Below are 26,703 nucleotides of genomic sequence, written 5' to 3' on the forward strand. Positions count from 1 at the left end.
TTCTGTGTTGATCTTCGGGCGGATCGGGGCGGAAACTACTACTGCCACAGACCTAGAGGTCCCTTTTCCTTGGGGGAACAACCAGCTCTCCCTGCTGTTTCTTTAAGAGCGCAGGAGGAAAGGGGAGGTGCCAGCCTCTGGAGGCTGTGAGTGCTTGAGGAATACAAGGAAGGAAATCCTCGCACAAAGCGGAGCTGGAGCGGAGCTGGCCGGACGCCACCCAGCCGCCCCAGCCCCTGTGTTCATTCAGAGCAGCCAGATGTGTTTGTGGATGGGGAGAAGTCTGAGTCGAGCTAACGTTTGCAGATCAGAGAAGGGGAGTGAGAGAGCAGGGACCCCCTAGTGCTGCTGTTTGGGTGGATTTTCAGTAAGGAATGGAAAGGACACCGTAGGCTTGCTGAGGAGTAAGAAGAGGACAATAGTGAATGGGATCCAGTACCAAGTCATACCTAGAATGCTTCAAAGGTCGTACACGTTTGTTTTATGTTTTCAGTAGAGAGCAACCAAGCAGCCTGCCCCTTCCTTCTGTGATATACAAGTCAAAGCTGGTATCCTCAGGAGACAACGACAAGGATCTCTGCCGTTTTAGGAGTGAGTTGGGCACTAAGAGATTATTTGCTTTCAGTAATTTTGATATTTTTTTTAAATTGGTGAATTCTTTTTTTCATTTTGATTTTAATTTTTTCTCCAAGGAACATGGGGCATCCTGCGTTAGAATTCAGCGACTGCTACCTGGACAGTCCGGATTTTCGAGACAGGCTGAAATGTTATGAGCAGGAGCTGGAGAGAACCAACAAATTCATAAAGGATGTGATTAAAGATGGGAATGCACTTATCAGTGCTATAAAAAGTAAGTAACATGGCTTTGTTTAAACATTCATTTATACCTGTGCAGTACATACATCATCCATAGCTTTCCAACAATGCTAATAATATCTGTGCATTATTACCATATTATACACTCACCATGTGCTACTATGTAAGGATACTTAAATATATCTGTGCATAACCAAACTCTTGTCTTTTTAATAATAGATGCAACAAATAGACAATAACCATAATTTCCTGTTGTGCATTTGGACAATTTTCTGACTGCAGTATGTAAGGAAGCTCCAAATATTGCCTCTCTTACAATAAAAGATATTATTTCACCCACCTTGTCTCTGCAATATGCGAGATATTTTACATATCTCTCAGTAGAAAATTCTCTATTTAAAATGACACTTTCTGTAGTTAGTGAGCAGAGCTCTTTTCTCTTCATGGAGTTTTTTCTGAATGTTATTGTTTTTATTGATGGCCCTTTGAACAGATGTTGTAGGGTGAGTGCACTGGGGTATGTTATGTGTATATTGTCAATATAAGTGCATAGTATACCCCAGTGACAAGTTAGTGTGCTTCACTGGAACAGACAATAATTTTTGTTGATGAGTCACAGTTTTATCAGCTTACTTATTTATGGTATAATGCAGATAAGTGTGATACAATGTAAGTACAGACACAACATGATGAAGTGTGTTTGTTTGTTTTCCTAACAGGAGGTACCAACATTTTCCAGTATAATTATTACCCCATGTAATGAAGAACAGTTCAAATACAGTAAGGTTAAATGCAACCTTCCATTCTGATTTCTGTAGTGTAGGACCTGAGACTAGAACAAAGATCAATGCACATATTGTACTTCACCTCCATTGATAGTTATAGAGGCCAGAATCCCTTCAGAGGAGATTAGCACTCTGAATCAAAGGGAGAAGAACATGAACAATAGTTAAAATAATACCAATGAAGGCAGCATTTCCCCCACGTTGAAATGTTCCTCGATGGAATAAGTCTAGAGCAGAGGGAGTCTATTTAAATCATCTTCAATGACTTCAGTGGGAGGTAGGTGCTTAAATGCCTTTGTGAATCCCACCCTCAGCCTCTCAGTACCTCTGTATAACACAGGAATAATAGTACTTCTCTACCTGACCTGGGGTATTGTGAGGATGTATACATCAAAGTTTATTAAGTGTTCAGATGCTACGGTGTGAGGGCCAGATAAGTACCTAAGATAAAAGGGTTTCAGTCCTTGGCTATAAAACGATTGGGGGTGGGGTTATCCATTGTGGTGATTGTACTGCAGGAAGTTCTTGTATCTATCACTTTTCCTTTTCTCTCTTTGGTTTTGCCTGCTAAAGCTGAGGTCAACCAACTCAGTAGCTACTAGGCCATTGGTTTTCTTATTTGGAAAATGAAAAGCTTCAGTTAGTTCATACAGTGTCAATAAATGGATATTTATTCAAGCAGCTCGATGGCCTGCTGTAAGGATGAGAAGGAGAGAGGTGGAGGGGCTAGATATTGTTCTGCGATTCAGCCCCTTTGTGCCGCTCTGTTGGCTCAAAGGGACTGGGAAACCATCAAATCCCCTCAGCTGGGAATTCCCTGATGTGAGGGAGTCTTCATCTTCAGGACAATCCCAAGCTGGCATACCGTCGGCCTCGCTGGCACCTGGGCCACTCTCTGCGACTCCCTGTCAGGAATGGGAAGGGTAATATCCAGAGTGCTAGTGCCCTCTGCTTGTGTATTGACTCTTAAGGCCATAACTAGCTAGAATAGTTTTGAGCAGATCTTGAGGCTGGTCTGCTTGGGGCCCGCATAGAATTAGGACCAAAATCTGGGAGTCACAACTGTCCCCGTTGTGCCCCCCTTGATTCTAGTTGCATGCAGTGGATATTGGAATGATTTACTACCATGTTACTTCATTGCATGAATGGACTTTTGCAGGTCTAAAACTGGAGTATGGTCAGTGAATCGAACCCACTGGGTGCAGTTGTGAATCTGGCTCTGTATGTTCTGCAGTTTGCCTAATTTATTTAATTGGGAGAGGAAAGAAATGCAAGATTTCAACTGGAAAGCCCAATGCAAGATGTAATTCATTCAAGGGACAAAGAGATGGAAAACTTTGGTTTGCTGCAATTATTTGTTCATAAACTGGACTCCGACTAATGTAATTTTTGGAAACCAAGAGTTACCCAGCATTAGCTTAATGATGCAGTTCTGTAGATATTGTGGCCTGAGTCTCCAGGCTCCATTCTCCTCTGCCTTGCATTTTGTGTCATCGTTTAACCTATGCAAAGTGATTGTAAAATGTTGCCTCTGGTGAGGTAGCATTTTACATCACTTTGTGCAGGTATAAATAATGGCAGAAGGTGAAAGGCAGTGGAGAATCAGAGCCTGCATCCTTACAATTTTGCCAAAGTTGGGATTGATTCTCCCAAGTCTTTGGCATGTCGAACTCCCATTGAAATAAATGGGAGTTTGGTATCCAGGAAGGGCTTGGAGGATGGACTCATTGGATACTAGGGTGACCAGATAGCAACTGTGAAAAATCGTGACGGGGGTGGTGGGTAATAGGAGCCTGTGTAAGAAAAAGCCCTAAATATCGGGACTGTCCCTATAAAATCGGGAAATCTGATCACCCTATTGGATCCAGACAGGACAATACGTACTACTAACCTTACCTAAGAATAGATAAAAATGTAAGAGCAGTGCTCTTCCATCCCTCTGTTTCTAATGCACCCATTGCAGTGATATTTAGATGCTTGCCTGCCTACTTGGGCTCTATGCTGAAAAGAGAATTTGGCTCTAAAAGTGAGTGGGAATTGTGTGTTTAGCAGATAGATGTTGAAGCCTATTTACTACAGTAATGAGGATATTAGAAATGTATAGGTAGACATCCTGGTGCTGTGTTGATCAACCTTGTGTCTAAGACTTTGATTTGGTAAAATGCTCCGGGTCATTAATTTCTTTAATTAAGTACAGTACTCAATCAGTTTTTAAGTTTGATTTATTTATGTATTGGCTTCATATTGTGGTGCTGTAAATAATTAGTGTAAAAACTGAAATGTAAGGTTTAAAGCAAATTAATTAAATTCATTGTCTGCCAACAGGCTTCTAAAATGCCAAACACCTGCTTTCTCAAAATAACAGGCTGTGCAGAGACTTCAGTCTAGAAGGCTGGATGCAGCATTGTGTGTCTATATATAAACTACACACAACCTTTTAAATTGTACAAACTCTAAGCTACCAAGGAAAATTTACAGTTCTCTTACTATTGGGAAATAGGATCTGCTAAGATTTATGACAAGGATGTAGAATAGTTCCCAGATTAAGACTCAAAACTTGAAATTACTTTTAATATGCATAACTTCCAGCTTGTGTGCGTGCAGAGCAATATCAAGCTGCTCTCAAGATCTACCATAAAATAAGACTGAAGCTTGATTCTCCTCTCACTTATGTTCATGTAACTCTAAAGATGTCAGTGGAGCATTTCTTAAGTTACACTAGTGTGAAAGGGGAGTGGGGTCTCACTTCTCCAGAATTTTGGTAAGTATTACAGGAATCAACACTCATGTGCATAAACAGAGGACATGCATGGATTCCGTAGTGGGGAATATCTTCTGAATTCTTTGCAAGATCTTCCAGATGTATGCAGGGTTTTTTTTGTCTTTTGTTTTGTTTATCTACTTGTCTCGGGGATTTTTTTTAAATGCCAGATGTTATTGCATGATCTAAAGTAAGAAAATATTAAATAACTTATTACGTTGTCTAGCAATTAAAGATTGTCAAAGAATGAGAATTAGCTAATAAAATCTGCAGAAAATTCTAGCTGAATCTCTAGAGGTTTTTCAAACAAACAAACAAACCTCTAATATTTGGTGGTACATTAAATAAAAGCCAAAGGGAAAAAAAAAGAAAAGGTTTTTAGAGGCACAAAGGGCAGTTAGGTGCCTTATACCTATTGAAAGTTATTTGAATGAATTCAATTTGTACTATGGCTGTCAAGCAATTAAGAAAATTAATTGTGCAATTAAAAAAAATCATGATTAATCACACTGTTAAACAATAATAGAATACCATTTATTTAAATATTTTTGGATGTTTTCTACATTTTCAAATATATTGATTTCAATTACAACAGAAGACAAAGTGTAAAGTGCTCACTTTATATTTTGATTACAAATATTTGCCTTGTAAAAAACAAAAGAAATAATATTTTTCAATTCACTTAATACAAGTACTGTAGTGAAATCTTTTTATCATGAAAGTTCAACTTACAAATGTAGAATTGTGTAGAAAAATAACTGCATTCAAAAATAAAACAATGTAAAGCTTTAGAACCAAAAATCCACTCAGTCCTACTTCTTGTTCAGCCAATCGCTCAGACAAACAAGTTTGTTTACATTTACAGAAGATAATGCTGCCCATTTCTTGTTTACAGTGTTACCTAAAACTGAGAACAGGCATTCACATGGCACTGTTGTAGCTGGCATCGCAAGATATTTACGTGCCAGATGTGCTAAAGATTCGTATGTCCCTTCATGCTTCAACCACCATTCCAGAAGACATGCGTCCATGCTGATGACAGGTTCTGCTCTATAATGTTCCAAAGCAGTGCAGACCGACATGTTCATTTTCATCATCTGAGTTAGATGCCACCAGCAGAAGACTGATTTTCTTTTTTTGGTAATTCGGGTTCTGTAGTTTCCGCATCGGAGTGTTGCTCTTTTAAGACTTCTGAAAGCATGCCCACATCTCATCCCTCTCAGATTTTGTAAGGCACTTCAGATTCTTAAACCTTGGGTCGAGTGCAGTAGCGATCTTTAGAAATCTCACATTGGTACCTTCTTTGTGTTTTGTCAAATCTGCGGTGAAAGTATTCTTAAAACAAACGATATGTGCTGGGTCATCATCTGAGATTGCTATAACATGAAATATATGATAGAATGTGAGTAAAACAAAGCAGGAGACATACAATTCTCCCCCGAGGAGTTCAGTCACAAATGTAATTAACACATTATTTTTTTAACTAGCGTCATCAGCGTGAAAGCATGTCCTCTGGAATGGTGGCCAAACCATGAAAGGGCATACAAATATTTAGCATATCTGGCATGTAAATACCTTGCGATGCCGGCTACAAAAGTGCCATGTGGATGCCTGTTCTCATTTTCAGGTGACATTATAAATAAGAAGCGGGCAGCATTAGCTCCTGTAAATGTAAACAAACTTGTTTGTCTTAGCGATTGGCTGAACAAGAAGTAGTACTGAGTGGACTTGTAGGCTCTAAAGTTTTACATAGTTTTGTTTTTGAGTGCAGTTATTTAACAACAAAAAAATCAACATTTGTAAGTTGCACTTTCAGAATAGAGATTTCACTACAGTACTTGTATGAGGTGAACTGAAAAATACTATTTCTTTTATCATTTTTACAGTTCAAATATTTGTAATCAAAATAATATCAAGTAAGCACTGTACACTTTGTATTCTGTGTTGTAATTGAAATGAATCTATTTGAAAATGTAGAAAAACACCCAAAAATATGTAATAAATTTCAATTGGTATTCTGTTGTTTAGCAGTGCAATTAAAGCTGCGATTAATCTCAATTAATTTTTTGAGTTAATTGCGTGAATTAACTGTGATTAATCAACAGCCCTAATTTGTACCTTTGAAAATCTGCCCTGATATGGTTAGGTGCCTTTTGTAAGTGGTTTGGAGACACTTTTATGAGGAATACAAATGAAGAGACTAAAATATTTAAGAATATGGACCAATACATAATGATGTACTACTATCCATTGCTAAGCTGCATGTCTGAGGTAATTTAGTGGATAAATTTTAGTGCACCCTTTAAAAAATTGTTGAAATGCACATTGTAGGTTTCCTGTATTAAATGCTGAAATGTAGTTTCAGGAGGTGGATATTTTTCTGAGGTAGAGTGGGTTGCTGGCTTACTTGTGGGGGGAAAAAATGCACTTTTTTCATCCCATCTTTAAGCCTATTTCCCAAGTCAGCTGAGAGACAAGCACTAAACTCTGAGGGGCCTGAAAGGAACTCTTTTTTTATGTCATCAGATTGGCAGTGCTTCACTGTCAATAATGTTAATTTGTTTTACCTGCTCTAACGAATGTATTCTCAAAGCAGCCTTGTTAATTATTTTCCATGTGTTCGCGTGACTCTTTCCCCCCCACCCACGATAGAGTAGTCTCAATTTCCAGACCACATTATACCCTTTCCTGTTAGAATCTCTAAAGTATGTGCAGATTTCAACGTAGTCTATTTCCTTAAATTAATTCTTTGTGTGTGCGTGCGCATGCACCCTGGATTTTCCCTGAGAAAAAAGTAGAGGGTCAGGAGGGAGGAAATCTAAGTAAGATTCCACGCATAGTATCTCTCAGATGGTTTGCAAGGAGTGGGGAGGAGAGACCTGGTCCACCCTCCCCACCCCAAAATGACCGGACTTGGGGGATCTGCCAGAGGTTAGAATTATCCCCTTGGATGTTCTGTATATTGACACTAGCTCAGAAGCATCACCCTGGCCCACTCCCATCAGCTCAGCTTGGACTGAGCTGAGCTGAGAGTACTTCTTCTGACTGCTGTTCCTGAACTGCCTACCGAAAGGGTGAGGGTGTGGGGGAATCCACAGAGTGGAGGGCTTTGGCAGAAAAGTTCAGACAACTTCAGATTGTATTAATTTTTGTACTGATTGTTCATTGGATCATGGGCCAGAAAGGTGCTGTGATGGTGATAGGACGGTGGAGGGGAAGAGAAGAAAGACATGCCTATCCCTTTGGGCTTGCTTTGTCCTGCAGGTTGCAAAACCCCATCCCCTCGGAGCCACAGTGAAGGAGCATCTGGATCAGAACACCAGGTTAGGGAATGTGCCATGGAGGTGACACTTTGACAGAGGGAACTCCTCACTCCGAGATTTTCTTCCATGTATGGATCCATGGGGGTCAGATCTGGTCTGGAATATTTATTCAGAGATAGGTAGGTCATAAAAAGCTATGTAGGGTGGGCTCTCTAAGTCAGACCTGAAAGTAACAAAGCAGGGATATGAATGTAGGTTTGAGCATCCTTAATTTTTATAATGAGAAGCAGAGCTCCCTTTCCCTTCTCTCTATGCATCTGTTTCTCCAGTCTACCCCTCAAGAGAGACTCTGCAAACTTAAAAGAGTCTGGAATGACAAACGCTTTTCCAGGCTATCAAAGCTCCTCCCTTTTTTCACACCCCTTTCAGGGGGATGCAGAAGAGAATTTAAAATCCAGCACTGTTGAGTTTTGGCCAGCACTACAGACCTCTGCATAGGCAAGGCATTGGCCATCTCTTGCTAAATTTGAATGTGAGAATGCTGATCCAATGGAGTATTTCCCCAGTTAAAGAAAAGGGGGTAGAGTGAGAAGAGACTCCCATGTAAATTGCACATTTGCTTTGATGACTTTGTAGCTAATGTTACTAGTTATGAATTGAATGATAATAAAAAAGGCTGGTACTGATAGTGTGGCTGTGAGCTCTCTGCGGAGCTGGATTGCTTGGGCATTAGAAAGAGAGTTATTTCTCACTTATTTCAAATACCTCAATTTGGAAAAAATAAAACATTTATGTTATATAGCAATTTGTACCAAGAAATAAATGTTGGTCCCTTTTCTGTGCTACAGAAGGAAAAGCTGACAGGGACTTCGTCTGTGGTCTTGAGACAATCACTCTATGACTCAGCTTCTTCATCTGTAAAACACAGATAATGCTTCACTCCTTTTTTTTTTTTTTTTTTAAAGCACTATGAGATCTTTGGATGCAAAGTAATACATGGGATGCAGAATGCGTTCAACTCCCGTTAACTGTTACAAAGACCTGTGATTGTCAAATCATGTCAGTTTAAAACAGGAAAGAATGCTAAAAATAGTGTTGGATACCACACTTGCCCCTGAGACCTGCTAAAAGTTTTTGTAGTTTTACAACCACATTTTTCTCTCTTTGTCTATTATTTTTCTCTCTTCTGCTGCCGTGTGAAAAACCCACACAAACTGATATACAGGATTCACTGTGAAAATGACTAGACCCAAAGTGCTGTCATATGCTAACTCTAAACTAACTGAAAACAGAGAAAAAATGGTTTTTCCTCTAATCTGGTTCAGTTATAATAATCTCGGGTGTAAAGTGCAACTGAAGTAGAGAACACGTTTCTGTCTCGATAATGTTTGTTGTTGTTGGCTATATCCCTTTTAAATTAGAGCTGAGAGCAATCAGCACCACTGGAAGCATCAGATTTTTATTTTTAGCCTGGTATGTGTTTTAGTGATGTCAATATAACATTCATGGTACAACATACACACAATACTGTTGATCAGAGAGAGAAGAAGTAACTTAGGTTATTTCCTTTCCTCTTCCAAACCCCTGTCCTCTCTTTCCAAGACCATGGCCTAGATGTTCTACCAGTGGCGCTACAGAGCCATATGGCAGCATTATCATTTCCTGTGCAATTGTCCTTTCTCCCTTTAAAGCAGAAATGCTCCAGAGCTTGACTTTTTCTCTTTTATTATATGTGCCTGCCCTCCTTCTCTTCTGTGCAGGTACAGAGAGAGCTACAAAATCATTGGGAAACTAGCTGAAATTCCTGCTCTTCATATTATCATGGGCATCATTCTTGCTTGCACCTCACAAGATGGAGACTCTCTTTCTATGGCAGCATGGGGCTTTGCACACACAAACTAAGCTGTGGCAGCCAGTTCTATTCACAGGAATCCTGTACTAAAACAAACAATGAAGAGATTTTTCATAAATGACAAAAAAGCTCAGAAATCTGGAGAACTCCTCTTAGCAAGAGGTTTTAGATTAAGGCTTTCAGGAAATCAATGGACCATTTCTGTGCTTCAGAGTCTCATTGTGGAGTAAATCATTCAATGGAAAAGCCCGGACAGATGATTAAAATAATATGCATCCACTGATTGAACTCTACTGTGGTAATTAACAGAGAGCTGATCACAGTCATGGCTAAATGCTCAGAGCAGGCAGGTGAAAAAAACAATTAGTGTAATGTAGTGTTGCTCCTTAATACAAATTCTCCCAACACTAGAACTTCCTTCTGTTACAGAACTGCTCTAGCAGGGGAGTATTTGTAGTTGTTTTCCAGACAGGGTGAACTTCCTATTCTTCATCTTCAGGATGTGACAGGGACTCTGTCAAAGTCCACATCTTGAAATGGCTTCTTCGCAAGTCCACCTCCAGCCCTTCCATTTAAGCAGTGATGCAGGTCTTGTTATTCCGTTTACTTCCTATTGGCAATTCCATCTCTGTGCATCTTACAACACTGTCCCGGGCATGTGAAATGCCCTGCCAAGTCACCAAGCCACACTTACACTAACCCTCATATTGTCTTCCTCATTCTCCTTCTCTCCCCACCCACTGCTACATATGTATACTCTTCCCGCCCCATTCTTCTTTCTTACTTTCTGAACTTTTAAAACTCCATTTAAATATCTTGCTGAATTGAAAGAATGAACACACTGGGCTAATTTAAAAAAAAAACAAAAAACTCCCAGCCTCATGTTATGCTTGCAATCAATTGCAGGAACAGTGAAGCCAACACAAATTAACATGGGACACAAATTTCTGAATTTAAAGACATCTAACTGCCTAACTGTGCCTGTAGATCCAGCATATCATTCATGCCTTTAGGACAGGTAAAAATTTAGAGGTCGGATCAAGTTTTCTGGGAAAACTTGGCTCCTAGGGTAGAGTCATCATTTTTTGTTATGATTAGCAAAAAAAAAAAAAAAAAAAAAAGATATTATTCGAATCCATCCGTACACTAAAGCTAAAAGTTAATTTTTTTGCTTAAGGTTCAACACAGCTGTTGTCCTGTGCTCTTCTTCTCCTACATCCTGTGCGCCTGCATCTAGGTGTCTCTGGCCTCTCCCTTTGTCACTTCCAATACCTTTTGGTTGGAAAAGCCTGCTGGTTAATGTGTGCTAAGTTTCCTCCTGCAGAAAAGTCTCCAAACTCGCCTATCCATGAAACATTCAAACTATAATAACTATATGGACCTTGTTCTGTGTTGCTCCCACCTGTGACTTTACTGTAAGCTCTTCAGGACAGAGTTGTGATGGTCTCTTGTCTCAGCTCACCTGCTGTACAGCAGCACCACACTCACTTATCTGTCTTTGCTGTTACCACAAGATAGCACCAGTCCCTGTGATAGCTCAATGCTAGAACATTTTATCAATTCCTTTCTGAATTCTTCAGCTTGCTCTGACGCCCCAGCATCAGGTTTTTCTCAGTGCAGGCTGGGTGGTCTTACTACCCCTTCCTTACACCAGTGGAGGATCTGGCGCATTTGTTGAAAGTCATTGTAGTCCCATTGACTTTGATGGGGCTTCACCAGCAGAGAATCTGGACCAGTGTACATACATCACTAAGATTCATATGCTTCTGGGGTGACCTGGGTACAGCACTATGTGAAGGGCCCTACCAAATTCACAGCCATGAAAAGCGCATCATGGACCATGAAATCTGGTCTTTTGTGTGCTTTTACCCTATACCATACAGCTTTCAGGAGGAAGACCAGCATTTCTCAAATTGGGGGTCGTGACCCAAAAGGGAGTTGCAGGGGGGTGGCACGGTTATTCTAGGGGCATTGCGGTATTGCCACCCTTACTTCTGCGCCGCCTTCAGAGCTGGGCGGCTGGAGAGGGGTGGCTGTTGGTGGCTGGGTGCCCAGCTGTGAAGGCAGGGCCACACCAGCAGCAGCACAGAAGGGTGGCGATACCATACCGTACTTACGTCTACAGTGCTGCTGCTGGAGGCGGCTCTGCCTTCAGAGCTGTGCTTCCAGCCAGCAGCCGCCGCTCTCCAGCAACAGTGCAGAAGTAAGATTAGCAGTACCGCACCCCTCCTACAATAACCTTGTGACCCCCCCCCCACAACTCCTTTTTGGGTCTGGATCCCTACATTTACAACACCGTGAAATTTCAGAGTTAAATAGCTGAAATCATGAAATTTATGACTGTGAAATTGACCAAAATGGAGCGAGAATTTGGTAGGGCCCTAACTATGTGCAATGGTAGGAGACATCAGGATGACTCATGAAATTGAGTGATCTGTACATCAAACATGTCTTAACACTTAAGGTCTGATGATACAATAGCCTTTTTGGCAGCATTAGATAAATGTAAGAGCCTTGCCAGGTTTGAAGTAGGTAATATATTTTGATGCAGCACGTCAGGAAGTCAGATGTGCAGTAGTATATTAGCTGGATCCAGAAATGGACTTAAGTACCTAATGGCCACTTTTAGGTGTCCAAGTCCAACATCTGGATGCTACTGGGATCTTCAAAATCCTGGCTCAGATGCCGCCTAGCCCTGGAGGTGCCTAAAATCCTTAGGTGCCTGAGTTCCTGCAAGTAAGCGTATGCACAGCCACCTCTGTCTAGGTGCCTGGGCACCTATCTCACACCTAAACCTCAGCAGGATCTTCCGACTAGGTGTTCCCCTGCCTATCCGAACTGTGGGGCCAGTTTTGGTAGGTGTTTTCAGAACATGCCTAAACCCACACAAAACGGCCGGGGCGGGGGGAGCCGGAGGAGGCCTCCCTTATAACCTTTAGCCCAGGGACTAGGGCACTCACTTGGAGACCTGGGTTTAATTCCCTGCCTCTGCCTGATATGGAGCAGGGATTTGAACGTGAGTTTCCCACCTCTCAGGTGAGTACCACTGGACATTCTCTTTTTTTCTCTCTCTCTCGCCCAAGGTATATTTAATTCTTTGCACACAGTCAAATAACTTCAACAGGAGAGCTTGAGATTCCCACAACAGAATATCCCGTAATCCAGAATACCTCTGCCCTGACACACACATACATGTTTCTTGCAAAATACAGTGTAGGCAGTCAACTCCAGGGCCAGGTTCATGGCTGAGAATCCCAAGCCACATTGGGGCCACATTCTTTAGGTGCCTAATTCCCTGAGAGGGGCAGGGTTTAGGCCACAGCCCTCTCCTTGGCATTTCCTATTGGCTAGCCTAGGTGGTTCCTTGCTCGGCATGCTGGCTTTTGTGGATCCCATTCTTAAGCACCTAACTCTCGCCCTGCATTTTACAGAGAGCCTACCAACCTAATTTGGGGCTGCAGATGCCACTGGGTGGCAAGGCGCCTAAAAGTTAGGCATAGCAACACCTAGGTCCCTTTGTGGATCTGGCGCTATAAGAACAGGTGTATTTTTAGCACTGACTTTGTACTGTTTTGCCCTCCATGTGGTTAATTGTATTGGTTTTGGAATCTGTCCCATTATTTTGTTGAATGATGTTTAGTATGGAGAGTAATGTAACATTCTGGCCATAGACCTTATGTTCTCTTCTAGTCTCTGCTCTTCTCTCACAATCTGATATAAAATGGGGTTTGATTGCTAAGTTGTGTGTGTGTGTGCATGAGAGAGAGTTTGCATGTGTGCTAAACCTTACTCTTGAAATGAAATTTTGTATGTAATTTTGTACATCACTTTTTTATTTCTCAATTTGCCTACACATAACAACCTGTTCAGTTTCCAATTCTCTCTGCAGCACAAGGGTAAAATCCCTACTGGGGTGGGGGCATGACTAGTGATGAGAAAAATGCAATGAGCCAAACAGCTCATTTTGGGGAGAGCAGGTTTAGCATTTGTGATGGGTGCCCTTGGAGGTATTAGTCTCTCATAGGTCAGAAGGTCCTGTACTGAAAGAGACCTGCTGATCCTGTGCTTGAGTTGGCAGGTAGCAATGTATCGTGCATCCCTGATTCCTTTTGTCAGTAGTTCCTCTTAGCAGAATATTCAGGCCTCTTCTCTGCCTACAATGCACATGTTTACAGGGCAGATCCTGCGTATCCACCCTGAACTGGGTGTAGAGCTCACAATAAAGAATGAACTGGTGTAGTGCTGGTGCATGGAAGTGTGGGGGAGTGGATGTTGAGGATCCCATTCAATGGTCTGCAGGGCCTGTGTATCACAGATCTGCTCTCCATGAGCTATCCTAATTTACTGACCCAGAAGATGATGGTTTTGGGACTGGAGGATCTGGTACTATAGGGCTGCAGTGGCCTGCAGTGCTGAAGGCATAGCAGCCCTGGGCTGTTACTTCATTGAAGCAGCAGTAGCAGTCATGGAGCGGCCTGAGGGGAAAATTCTGTTCTCTCTAACTACTGCAGAAGCCCCGTGTGCCAAGCCATTTTACAGAGGCTTGGCATGTAGGGATGCAGACTTGGCCTATAACATTAAGTTGTATCTCTCTAAGGGATTTGTGGCTGTTACTGAGTGCATAAACCACATAGTATTTTTGCAGTAATGCATCCAGCATTTAAACAGAACAGAACATTATTATGAAGATGGGAAGGGGTGTCTTCTATCACATACACCCTCTCCCTGCCACTGCAGTAAAGACTGAAAAATCTTCCCACAGATATAAGCTCTGCACACATAAAAGACTTGGCATCGAGTCACTTGCATTAAGTTATCCCATCCTACAAAGAGAGCTACAGTTCAGAGCCAGCATATGATACATTAATGAAGAAGTTTATGGAAAGCCTCCCTGCAGATACATAGAAAAGACATTTCTGTCTCCTGAAAAGCCACACATTTAATTTCCCTGTACGCTTAAAAGGAATCCTGAAAAAAGTATACACAGCTCCTCTGATACTCCCAGTCCAAACAAATGTGAAAGGACTAACTTTGCATCCAGTGTCTGTAATACAGCTGCTATTATATCGATCTGGCTTTTTAAAAAAAACATTCCTTTTCTTTCTGTTTCCTTCTCTACCCCTGTACACTCCATAATCTCTGCACTTTATCAGTCATGTGTCTCAGCTGGTGTCAGTGAATGACTTGGAGCCACATCCTGCTTTCATTTAAGACAATAACAAAACTCTTATTGGCTTTAATGGGCACGGGATCAGGTCCCTGACTAATAATACAGCTGTTAAAACAAATGATTAGTAACTGGTCTGCATGGCCTTGTTTTCCTTGGTAATCCTGCCTTTTCTGTCCAGAGTGTGTCTGAAGACTCTGAATTTCTCATTATATCAGTGGGTGACAGTCCCACTGTAAAATTTGCATGTATCAGATTAAAATAAACTATTGTTTATTATTTTTTCAAAATATTATTATTACTCTAGCATTAGGAGCCATAATTAGGGTACAAATCCAGAAGAAAGACAGTTTGAACAATCCTGCCCATAAGAGGTATTGTAAGCGGTCAGTCCGGCATCTTTGTACATGGTGAATCTAACACCTCCATCCCTTCATTAAGCTTTTCACTTACGGGACTCCTGGAGAGGTTTATAAGGAGAAGCAAAACATGACTCCTCCTTCACTTTATTTTATCCTTTTTCTCCCTACTGCTTTTCCCTTCCCTCTCTTCTATTTATTTTCTTAAGCATTACTAAAAAATCTCCCAATTCTCCTGTCTGACTCTAAAACCTGCTGCATATAACATTGAAATGACCTTCCTTCCTTCCTTCCTACCTTAACTACCAACATAATTTGCTTTGGGTATTAGACTGGCCCTGAGCTGGGGACAAATAAAAGATTGTCTTGCCTTTAGGGGAGGGCAAACAGTTCAGCAAGGTGTTACCCGCCCTTTGGCAAGATCACCACCGTGCATCTGTCACCTACTTCCTGTTCTCCCACTGACTCCACCCTAACCAAATTAGGTTTTAATGCTGGTAAGGAGCACATATCAATTTACATCTCTTCACTGATGTACATACACCACTCTGGAACCCTCCCGCAGAGTTTATGGGGGACACTTTCAAAGGCACGAATGGCAGCCATTTCCCCTTAATTCTTTTGCTACAATTTAGTAAGGCATTGTTGCTCAGACCACCTCTACAGCTGCAGAACCACAATCCTAACATTCAGGATGCAATGCACCATATGCTGATTCAGTTAGGAACCCGTCCTTTGCAAGAAAGAGAAAGAAGCCCTCAGTGATAGACTGCTTGTTAAAGTCTTGCAGAGGCCTGTGGGGCTCTGATACTGTTCTACAGGGATAAAGCTTGTGGTTTGTGGCACCCTCCACTGCCCCGGGATGCTAACTCATGGCCTTGTGACAATGGACTAATCCTATAAAAATACTGCAGTATTGGTGCCAAACCCTAAAACGTACAGTAGTGATTCTGCATTGTGTGGGGCCATTGCTGTACTATATTTGTATAAGGTATTCCCACATTTCTTTTGTTTCAGAAAGGTGCTGTGGTTTCCCATATGGTTTCTTGTGCTTTTCCAGGAGCAGTCTGGAATTCAGATTCAACATCCCAAAGCTCTGAAGTAGTATTTGATTTGATTTCAGAAAACAAATACTGTGTGTGAATGTGTGGATTTCAGATAAGGCGCCAATTAGGTCTATTCTCCGTGTTGGGCGTTTGAGTTCTAGTGGATCGTATGCAGGACACGTAAGAAGAAGCCGCCAACCAGCTTTGAGCCAGTGAGTGCCTCAGGCAGTGGGTGGGCAAGTTTGTTTTCAAAAGCTGTTGGCCACAGTAACTCTTTGATGCAGATACAGAGACTCCAAGGCCCCAGGTTGTTCCAGATCTGAAACAGATGTGCCTCAAAAAAAGTGTGGTGTTCAGATCTAGACAAGAGAGACTGGAAACAGTCATAAAATGCAGACACAATATTTTATATTCCAGTTTTAAGGCTGTACTTCTCTCTAATACGTGCTTATTAGACTGAGCTTCTCACCAGATAAGATTCACTCCTTCAGCACCTAGTCACTGTAGTGCTTGACCTACCTTGTGGCTAGAGTTAAAGGCTCATTATTGTTCAGGCAAGTATTAGGTCAGCTTCCAAGGCAAGTGTCTGAGGTCATGGATTCCTGCATAAATTACATCCTACTAGAGTCTCCTGACTTCGGAAATGCTGAAGTATTTGTGCCCCCTCTCTCTCTGTTGCTCACATTCACGGAAGTCTCAGGAATTGTCCACTATTTAGTGGTGACCCCTAACCAGATAGAATTGTGGGAATTGTAGCCTCCTTCTAGGGAGCTGTTGGTTTCACTGAATACACTGTGCTGTAGCTTACATCCTTGCTGTCTCCACAACCTGAACAAACACCCCTTGGCACCCCTTAATATGAAGAAAGCTCTGAAAACTCGTTTTCCCATCTCATCACAAAGATCCAGGTCGGGTGTTTTAAATTATGTTTGTTCGTTTCATGATACTCCTTTGTCATGGACATCAGAGATGCCTGCAGTAGAATTCAATATAATAGTAATACTTTGCACTTATGTAGTGCCTTCCATCCAAGGAACTGAACACACTTTACAAACGTTGCCATGAGGTAGGATAGTAATATTATACCCATTTTATAGAAGAGGAAACTGAGGCAAAGAGTGGCGAAGAGATAGCAAACTCATATCCTATGAAAGTCAATATGAATTGTGGGAACTCCGCATCCTTCAGGACAGGGGCCCTACATCGTTTGCCCAAAGTCACGCAGGAAGTTCTTGACAGACTCAGGAATAGAATGGATACCATCTGACTCTCTGTCCTGTACCTTCACACACTCCTTCCTTTCGCATCTTCTGTCACCTTTACCGGCATCCCATCCATAAAAAGTTATCTGTATCTCTGTGGGCTTTGTAGTTATTGTGTTGCTGGCTGATGGGTAAACTAGGGAGTTAAATCCATCAGAGCTAGCTTAGGACTGCAGGAACCAAAAGTGCTATGGGCCATAAAGAGCTCCTGTAGTCTATACTCAGACACAGACTGGGTGGTCAAACTGTCAGAGAGGCAGAAGCTTTAGGGTACAGCCTGTTTCACTCATCCTGAATATGAAGAGGTGCTTGGGTCAAGTGGGACCCACTTAAACTGGCAAAGAAAGGCTAAGTTAGGTAAGACTCTGCCTGTAGGTTTGTTGTTTTAACCCTTTTTTCTCTGTTTGTTCTGTTCCTTTGGGCAAATAAAACTATTCGGAAGAAGCTATCCTGAGTCACTACAATTTCATACTGGTCACAATTCCTGGAGAGAATGGAGGGAAGTCTGTAACAGGGTCTAAATCCATTTGGGCCTGCCAAGGTAATGGGGTTGGTAAATGGGGTGCTGTAGCCTAGTCAGTCAAGTCTAAAAGTGGGCTTTTAGATTCTAAAAGTGGGCTTCCAGGATTTTGTTCTGAGAGGCATGCCAGTGTAGACCTGTCACTTGGAAAGGGTGCCCTCAGAGACACAGAGGGAGAAGGCAAAGATACAGCTCATCCCTGAACCATAATACCATCTGTTTCAGAATCCAGTGGAAAACATTATTGACATTTTTCATTTACCAAAAATCTGCAGACTGTAGTTTTGACAAACTAAAAATTTCTATAACCATTTAGATAACATTTTGATCATTACAGGAAAACAAATTATAACATTTCTAGAAAAAAATTGAAAAGATCAGTTTCAAAACCTTTGAATTTCTTTATGAAATTAATTTTCCATTTTTCAACCAGTTCCAGTTAAAATTATTTTTGCTCTCTGTGCATTGATAAGATGTTCCAAACTTATCGAGTAGCAAGAGCTTTCTGAAAATTCAGAGCTTAATTTTGGTGAGGGTGGGTGTTTCTGACTTGAGTATCTTGTACAACCCTCATTTCTTTATCAGATTGGACCCTTGTTAGATAAACTATAATTCTCCACAGAGTGCTGATTTTGCTTTCTTGATATGTCCAAGATCTTCATTGTAATTGAGAAGTGTCTTTTGAGTCACCAAATTCTCCTGGAGGTAAATGTGAGTTAAGGATCAGATGTTTTCATGTAAAAATAGAAGTCAGACCATTAATCAAACTAGGCTTTGTCGGCAGTGTTACTTTTTCAGAGCAGGTTTCTGTTCCAGCAGGCAAGATTGATTATCAATTATTGAGGCTCATTTTTTTAAAAAAAGTGGATAATTTTATTGCTTAATTAATTTTGCAGCTGTGAAAACTATTAATGATGAAAGTATTGGCTGTTGCCAATGTGGGCACTAGTACTTAATCAATAAGCATAGCCAGTATTTTGATCCAGAGTATTAGGTATAGCGTAGATGCCTGGAAATCTTGAAAAATGGAGACCACTGTTGATGCTTTCAAGAAATTCTCAAGTGCCATTGAAATTCTCAAATGCCATTGAAATACCCCCTGAAAGGAAAATTGCTTTTCTTTATAGCCGGGTAATAAACTATAGCCAAGGGTTATTAATATACATATGGGTAGAGCTGTTTTAATTTGGCTATTAGAAATAAACTGACGCTCTCATTCCTCTCAAATCCTGTTCTACAAAGACTTGGAATCTGGATTTAAATCTTTTGGCAGCTGTCTGCCTCCACTGTGCTGCCTTTGATGTTTTGTTAAACTCCTAATTGTGGTGGTTTATATGCACACTCTTCCTCCCATTCCCTACCTAAAATAATTGGGGGGGCTTAAAAAGTGTTGAATAGCCATGATCCTATACAGAACAGAAATGAGACCTCCAGAGTAAGCAACTTTCCCTCCTGTGATCTCGGTTTTAACCTTTGTTTTCTAACTCCCTCATCCACACTTCCTAATGCAACTATCGCTGTGGAATCAGCACTTTAAACGAACTGCTGTTGGGGAACATCTGGCCACAGCCTCTAATTCCTCTTTCTTGTAATGTCTCCACTGCAAGATCTGTAGCCAAACTTAGACCTGGTCTATGCTAAAAACTTAAAGGGAAGTCAACCCAGCTACATCACTCGGCTCTGAAAAATCCATGCCCCTGAGTGACGTAGTTAAGCCCCAGTGTAGACAAGGCGAGGTTAATGGAAGAATTCTTCTGTCGACCTAGCTACTGCGTCTTGGGGAGGTGGGTTAACTACAGCAGCGGGAGAACTCCTCCTGTCACAGCTGTGCCGCTGTAGCAGTTTAAGCATAGGTGTAGTTTTAGATGCTGTCACATTGAGCTGTGTTCATTATGGTGCTTAGCAACCGTTTTCTGATGTCAGTGGTGTGTAGTGGCTTCTGTTGCCTTCTGTCATGGGTTGCTGTCTAGATGGAGAAAAAGGTAGTCTCTGTTGTTAGTCTCAGTTTTAATTCTCAATCCTCCTGGGTAAAGAGAGGTTGATTTATTTACTGGATTAAATATATAATATCAGACGTGGATTTGGGAGCTCCTTGGTTCTCATTATGGTTCCATCACTGACTCACTTGTTTAGACTTGGACTAATCAATTAGGGAATTAATTTTCAAACATGTCCCCTTATTTCTGGGAAATGACATGGTTTGCTGATTGGCCTGTTGCTTCACGATGCTCGTTTAGCAGCACCATGAGTGCAAAAATGAGAGGGTGTCATGGAGTTAATACGTGGTTCCTGGGAAGGGGCACAGATGGATGCTCCCTTACGATTAATTCCGTTGAAACACAACCAGGGGCCGGCAGAGGTTCTGACTGTGCTGAGGCCAGCAGTTGCCTGAGTTCTAAAACTTGGCTCCTACTCTGCAGATTTTTTTTTTTTTTTTGCAGGAAAGATACAAGACTTGGCTGTGTTCCTTTCCAATACTGAGCTGCTTTGGATCGCTCATAAATTGCTTGTAAGTTTTCCCCTAGTATCATGTGTGACTAATCTGGCTTCCTGCCTGGGCTTCTCTGTGGTGCTATCGAAAGGAAATTCTGAAATCACTGCATGTCAGGCAGCCACGCAGAGGAATCAGTGTTGCTCTCTCTGTGTATGCTTGGGAGGCAAAGGAGCAGCTGCTCTGCAAAACACCCTTGGACATCCCATGTGTTATCTTTGCCTTAGGTGATTTATTTGACTCATTAAATGCTAAAAAGAGATGTGCCTTTCATTATCTGCACACCCATTGGAGCCCTCTGCAGGGATTGCTGATGCTCTGCTCTGGATAGGAGTCTGTTTTCCATTTGTTTTCCGCTGTATTATTAATGTTGTTTATGTAGCAGGGAGTTCCAGTCCTTGGAATGCACCCTCCCTGTAACCACTTACTTCAAATTAATCATATCAAAAGCTTTCTTCCCTCCCCTAAAGACGGAAAATCTGCGGCTGGTCTGAGGTGGGATGTAAGACTTCGTGACTCTGTCATTCGGGGCCTGAAAGTTTCTTCTCATCCCCTCTCCTCATTTCATGGCAGACCTTTTTTGCGCCCACCAGGATAAGCTGATCAGCTCCTCACACACTTATCGCCCTTACATCCTCCTACTTGGGTTGGCAATAGTAATAGTCCATGGATTAGCTGACAAGGAACACTGAACAGCACATGCCAGTGCGTGGGTACATAATATAGCTTTGTGAGAATCTTTGATTCAGATAATTTCCATGGTGGCATCAGTTCTCCAAGCAGGAGATGCTCCACTTCCAAAGCACACACAAATTCTGCTTTTGGGATGAATGAAGACTGCTTCCCACTAGAGAACAGGAATGTCCTCAGCATGATAGTCCAAGGCAAGCCAGACTCATCCACCTGCCAATGCACCCTAATCGCCTCTGTCGGGTTGCTTGTTTTAATTAGAACACAGGTCACCAAAGCTAGTATTTTCCTTCAGTGGAAATTGCTGACCTGGCATACCGATTATATTTTGCAGTGTTGTTATAAGCTGCCACAAGAATGGACCGAATGGAATCCTTTGATTGTAAGGCTGAACGAAACAAGGGAATCCAACTGCTGCTGTAGGTATGCAGCCATTCTAGGAACCCCCGCTAAATATGCCTGGAATTCAGAGACAGCCTTAGAGCAAGGGTGCTGGCCCCTATCTTCATCTCACACGCACACGCTCGCAGATTAATAATACTGTGAAGTATTCCTTTCACTTGAGTATCTTGAAATACTCTACAAACATTATTTAGGCTTTGCAGCACACCTGTGAACTGAGCAATATTTTTTTATCATTTGAAAGAGGGTTAAAGTCTGGTAGAGGGACATTTACCTGAGCCTTGCACAAGGTTGTTCAGTGAGTCAGTGGCTGAGTCAGGAATCAAATCCTGAGTCTGGCCCTTTGCTCTAACCAATGGACTGTGCTCCCTCAGAATAGCAAAATGTCCTATATATATATATATATATATATATATATATATAATGGCTACATATCATGAGGCGCGTTGCACCATTTGATGCACTACGTGGTCACTAGACTTGTGCCGAATAGCATGCCAAGAAGTGTATCACCTTTTTGGTTGCCTTTAAGTGCTGAACTCACATGGAGCGAGGCAAATTCCAAGTGAGAAGACCTCAGTACTGGGGCTTCTTAGAATGAGAATCAGGAACGGGGTGGAGGAGAAATGGGGAGAGCCTTAAAAAGGTCATGTTCTCTTTATTCATTCTCAACAGAACAATGCTGTGGTCTGCTAGTCCCCTGATTCAAGTACTGATACCTCTTGTGTGGTAAATCTTTAACTCACACTAGCACTTAGCAGCACATTTGTAACTGTCTGATAGTACTGCACATTAGAAGGGAGTGGATGTAGGAGCCAGCCAACAGATGTGGCCTGAAAGTGGAAATATCATTGCTTGTTGGCTACATTAATAATGCAGAAATGTGCAACATGAGAGCTCTGCCCTTGGCAGTAGGGGCCATTGCATAAATACAGTAGGGGAATTATAATTTCAATGATAAAGAAGCAGGGACAGTATCTTTTATTTTTTCTGTAAAGCACCCTGCACATCAATATAAATGGACAGTCCTAATAAGGTGTGTGTACACACACACACACAAAATATAATATAGTGATACAGAAATGTAACTAATCATTGCATTACTCTAAGGGAGATCAGACCTGTGAGGGATTTGATGAACTAAATGAAATCGGGCTGAGAGGTAGGGACACAAATTCTGTTATTTTCTCATTTCAGGCCAAGTAATCTGATTAAATAGGGAAATTTGACGCTTGCTTTTTATCTAGTTCAACCAAGTATAAGATGCAAACAGAAGCAAAACTAAAAGTTGCCTGTGATTCTGGGCTAAAATACCAGTATAGCCAAAGGGTTAACTCTCCTCTTGCACCTCTTTTGTATAATGTTTGGGTCTCGGGGAAGATAGAATCTGTCTGGAAAGTCTCAGAGTCTCTGATCAAGAGTGAAAAAACTCTGCTACTATTGTAAGTTATGATACTTTCTCTTTTAAGGGAGTGGAGTCTTCTGGAGTCCAACCCCCCAGTTTTCATTTCCTCCTCCACCAAAGGAACCAGCCCATCTCTCCACTCAGTTCCGGGTGAATATGGCTCCCTTGAGAACCTGTTGGGGCCCCTGATGGATTAGGTAGTCACTCGAGTCAGATGCAGTATAAGGTGCAGCCTCCTCCCACCTCTTATTCCCTACAGCCTTGCTCCTGTGGCAGAGAAAGTTGAGGAGAAAGAGGGGAGAGGTTAGTCCTCAGGAGTTTGTGCACACCTCGTTTTGGTTCACACCACCCTAATTTAACTTGTGGTAATAAATAAACACATCTCCCAAGTTGCCAAGCTTTGCCTGATTTCCACCCAAAACTACAGCACAGGCCAGCATCAAGTTTTGGTTTTGAAATGAAACTTGAAAGCAGAGTCTTGTCATGGGAGTCCTTCCACACATGGGCCCAGATTCAAATGCTCGTGGGCCACATGCTGCTTTCTTAAATCAAATTTGTTTCAAGTAAAGATAGGCCTAAAATTCATGGAGAAAACCAAGCCCCTTCCTCATTGGCTAACAGATAAATATGTCATGACAATACAACTGGAATAAATATTATTTCCATAATAACCACTTCCTAACATGTTTGTTTCAGCAGGTATTTTTTTGGTTTTGTTGGTTTTCAACGGTGCGTGTAGTTTCAGTTCAGAATTACTTCCTGTTTATCGTGAAAAGCACAAAGCTGTGCGTTGGTGCCAACAATTCTGTTATCTTTGCAGGAAATGGACACGTATCTTGGTGTGTCTTTGGCACTTCCATGTTTTTATGTAGAATTTGGCCTAAACAAGAATGAGGCTATGTTGAAATGTGAGGCCCTTGGCCTGATCTTGGAGCAGTTAGAGGATGGGGATGAGGAAGGGGGAAAGCTGCCTTCCAAAGAATGGGAGCTTGGGAGAGAGAGATTAGGGTGGAGTGAGGCATGGTCAAGCAAGGAGCAACTGTGGCTGCCTCTAACCACTCCTAGGTGCTTTTTCAGAGTGGATGCATTCACCTAGTCTTGAGAGAAGGGTCTTAGGCATGGGAGGCGCTTACAGGCCTTGTCTTCTCCTCTTCCAGTAGCAGGAAGGGAGGCCAATGGAGGCGCTGACAGTTCTGCAGCAGAAGTGGAAGCTCAGGGTCAGTAACTGCCCTAAGGGGAGAGAGGGAGGATCAGGTGTTCCTTCCCAGATCCCTGCCATCTGTCTCTTCTATTCTTGGGTCATTGACTAGGGAGGGAGAGGATGTTTCTCCACCACTCCCCTAGTGCTCCAGCTTCCCAGGGAGCAGGGTGACACAGGTTCTCCTGTTCAGTCCCCACTAGCCCTGCCTCTCTTGGGGTGGGTCTGTTCTCCAGCATCCCCCACCCTTAGTTATAGGAGGTAAGGGCACTAGTGCACTCTTTTCCTTTCCCATGGCCTCTTGAAACTGCTGCTCTTTGTGGCAGCTACAGCTTTTTCAGGCAGCTGCTGCTGGCCCCACACTCTGCGCGGAGTACAAGTCTAGCTGGGTGGGCCTTTGGCCTGAAAACAGGAAGAAAAAGGAAATGTTTATCTGGGTGTGTGTGGGGAAATCCAGTAACATCATTTGTTTTCAGATGGTCTGACCTGGCCATACCTTCCCTGTGCATGAACTCTGTCCGTGCTGAGAACAGTACCCTAACGCTTGATTTACATTCTCTTCCTCCTCCCACTCCCCTTGGGTTATTTTATATGGAATGTATTTAAATTTGTGAATGCATATTGTGTTCAAGGAAGTGAGGGACTGAGAGTGCTGGCAAGAGTCCGGCAGAGCATGGTGGCAGGTGCTGGTTGGAGGCCGCAATAATATGGGCAGATTTTGTCCAACACCAAGAATAGTGCAGACAGATGCTGTCCAAGATCCCCATGTGGTTCCTTTAAGAGTTCTCAATCCTGAACTGTAGCACCCTTTGCCATTCCAGTGCTGAGTCCTCCCAATGTTCTGGTAATGCCCCTGATCTTTGCAATGGACAGGGGGGACTTAATAAGGCCATATCAGATTCCCTAGTGACTACTGAGGTGCATTTTGTCCAATGTACCAGCATATTAATCAGCACTGAAGCAGTTAAAACAAACCACTAGAACTCCATCCATATTAAGATTTATAGCCTCCAAAATATCATTTTAAAACAAAAAGGCAATTTTGAGGTACTAGAAAGCAACTAAACAATGAAATATAAGGATTTCAAGTGAGTATGTGGGTTTGTTTTTGTTTTGCTCTCCGCTGAATTAAAAAGAACCAAATGGATTTCCATTTGCAAAAGTTACAAAACGGAGATATGACACTGGCAAACCAGGTGCCAGCTCATGCCAGGGTCCCCATGCTTCACTTGAACACTGACAGATTCATAGCTGGAATCAGTCTGGCGTACCTGTGTAGTAAAATATTGTTAAAATAGGTATTAAGAGTTTTTAAAATGAGCTTAGTGTTTAGATTTTTTACTGAATGCTTGTAAGTAGCTGCATGCATTCATCTCACTTATAACATCTGTATCCCATATTGTAAGGCAGGGATCGGCAACTTTTGGCACGCAGCCCGTCAGGGAAATCTGCTGGCAGGCCGGGATGGTTTGTTTACCTGCAGCATCCACAGGTTTGGCCGATCGCAGCTCCCACTGGCTGCGGTTCACTGTTCGAGGCCAAGGGGGACTGTGGGAAGCCGCAGCGAGCACATCCCTCAGCCTGCAGTGCTTCCTACAGCCCTGAATATTGCTGTGGTCATTAGTATAAGGGACTATTTATCACAAAGGTAAGCTTACCTGCATGGCAAAACGGATCAGAGTATCCCGTGGGACTCTCTGTGACTCCATATTGAGGCTATTATAGTATCTGCGGAGTTTATACTTGATAACTGGTTGGTGACATCTAAGTATAGAACTCACAACCATTTTGGGATTTGGGCATTGTTTCCTAACAGTCTGCCCTGAGGTTGGGAACCATGCTCTTGAGCCACTGTAGGACAGCTTGTGGCAAAGCTACAAAACTGAGGCTTCTCTCCTGAGACTTATTCTTCATGCAGCACAGGTTTTAGCCAGAGGGAACATTTTTATAGCTAAGAGCTGAGCTCCGGAAATCCCGGTTTCTAATAGAAATACTATGAGACCCTGATCTACAGCAGTGTTGTGGGAGCAGCTGTCTTTCCTGCTACTTATGAAGCCTGGCTTATTTGCTTTCAAAGAATCCACTCTGTTTTCTACTTGCTTGTAGACTGCTGTGCAATGGGATACACAGAACATGAGAAATAGTGTTTCTCTCCAACATGGAATGGGTGCAACCCTCAATTGTAGAAAAATGTGTTTGTTGTTAGTGACTCCCACTTAAGAATTTTACAATGAGATGTATTGTGAAAGGGACTGATTTACAGATGGTTCCTATCCATGGGACGAATTTGGCCCTACATCCATCCAACACTAATGGTTTCGGTGGGATTCTATGGTGGTTGCAGTGAAGCTTTATGGGTGTAAATTGAGGAAAGAATTACACCCTGTTGGCCAAAGATTCTGACATGTATTGCATTGGTATAAATACAGTGATTCAACCGAAGTCCCTAAACATTGTCCCACCAAAATGCCTCAACTCTGAAATCAATGGAGTTACTCCGTATTTACATGAGTCATCAAGAAGCAAGTAATAGACCCTGCCTCATAGAACAAAGTACTAAATAGTTTACAGCTGCTAAAGACAAAATCCTGTTGATCCTTTTAGATGAGGAAAAGAAAATCTTCAGGTTATCTTCATAGGTAATTCCAGGTCTGTAACAGCATATGGTAATAAAAAAGGCACTTCT

At 42.1% G+C, this 26,703-nt stretch overlaps 1 protein-coding gene across 3 annotated transcripts in view; it reads left to right on the top strand.

Annotated features, from left to right (window-relative positions):
* The window catches only part of OPHN1 (oligophrenin 1), a 124,055-nt gene that overhangs the window by 144 nt on the left and 97,208 nt on the right, over positions 1 to 26,703 (top strand). The window contains exons 2-3 of one of the 3 annotated variants that reach the window (XM_048863528.2): positions 494 to 591; positions 693 to 850. In XM_048863528.2, the coding sequence (XP_048719485.1) occupies positions 697 to 850 (154 nt within the window). In that variant the 5' untranslated portion in view covers positions 494 to 591; positions 693 to 696. Of the gene's footprint in view, positions 1 to 10; positions 592 to 692; positions 851 to 20,272; positions 20,341 to 26,703 lie in introns of those variants that run through there. The other 2 variants (XM_048863527.2, XM_048863531.2) reach the window with 2 other exon arrangements.

This window comes from Caretta caretta, chromosome 9 (assembly GCF_965140235.1).
Source record: "Caretta caretta isolate rCarCar2 chromosome 9, rCarCar1.hap1, whole genome shotgun sequence".
In the NCBI taxonomy this organism is placed as follows: Eukaryota; Metazoa; Chordata; order Testudines; family Cheloniidae; genus Caretta; species Caretta caretta.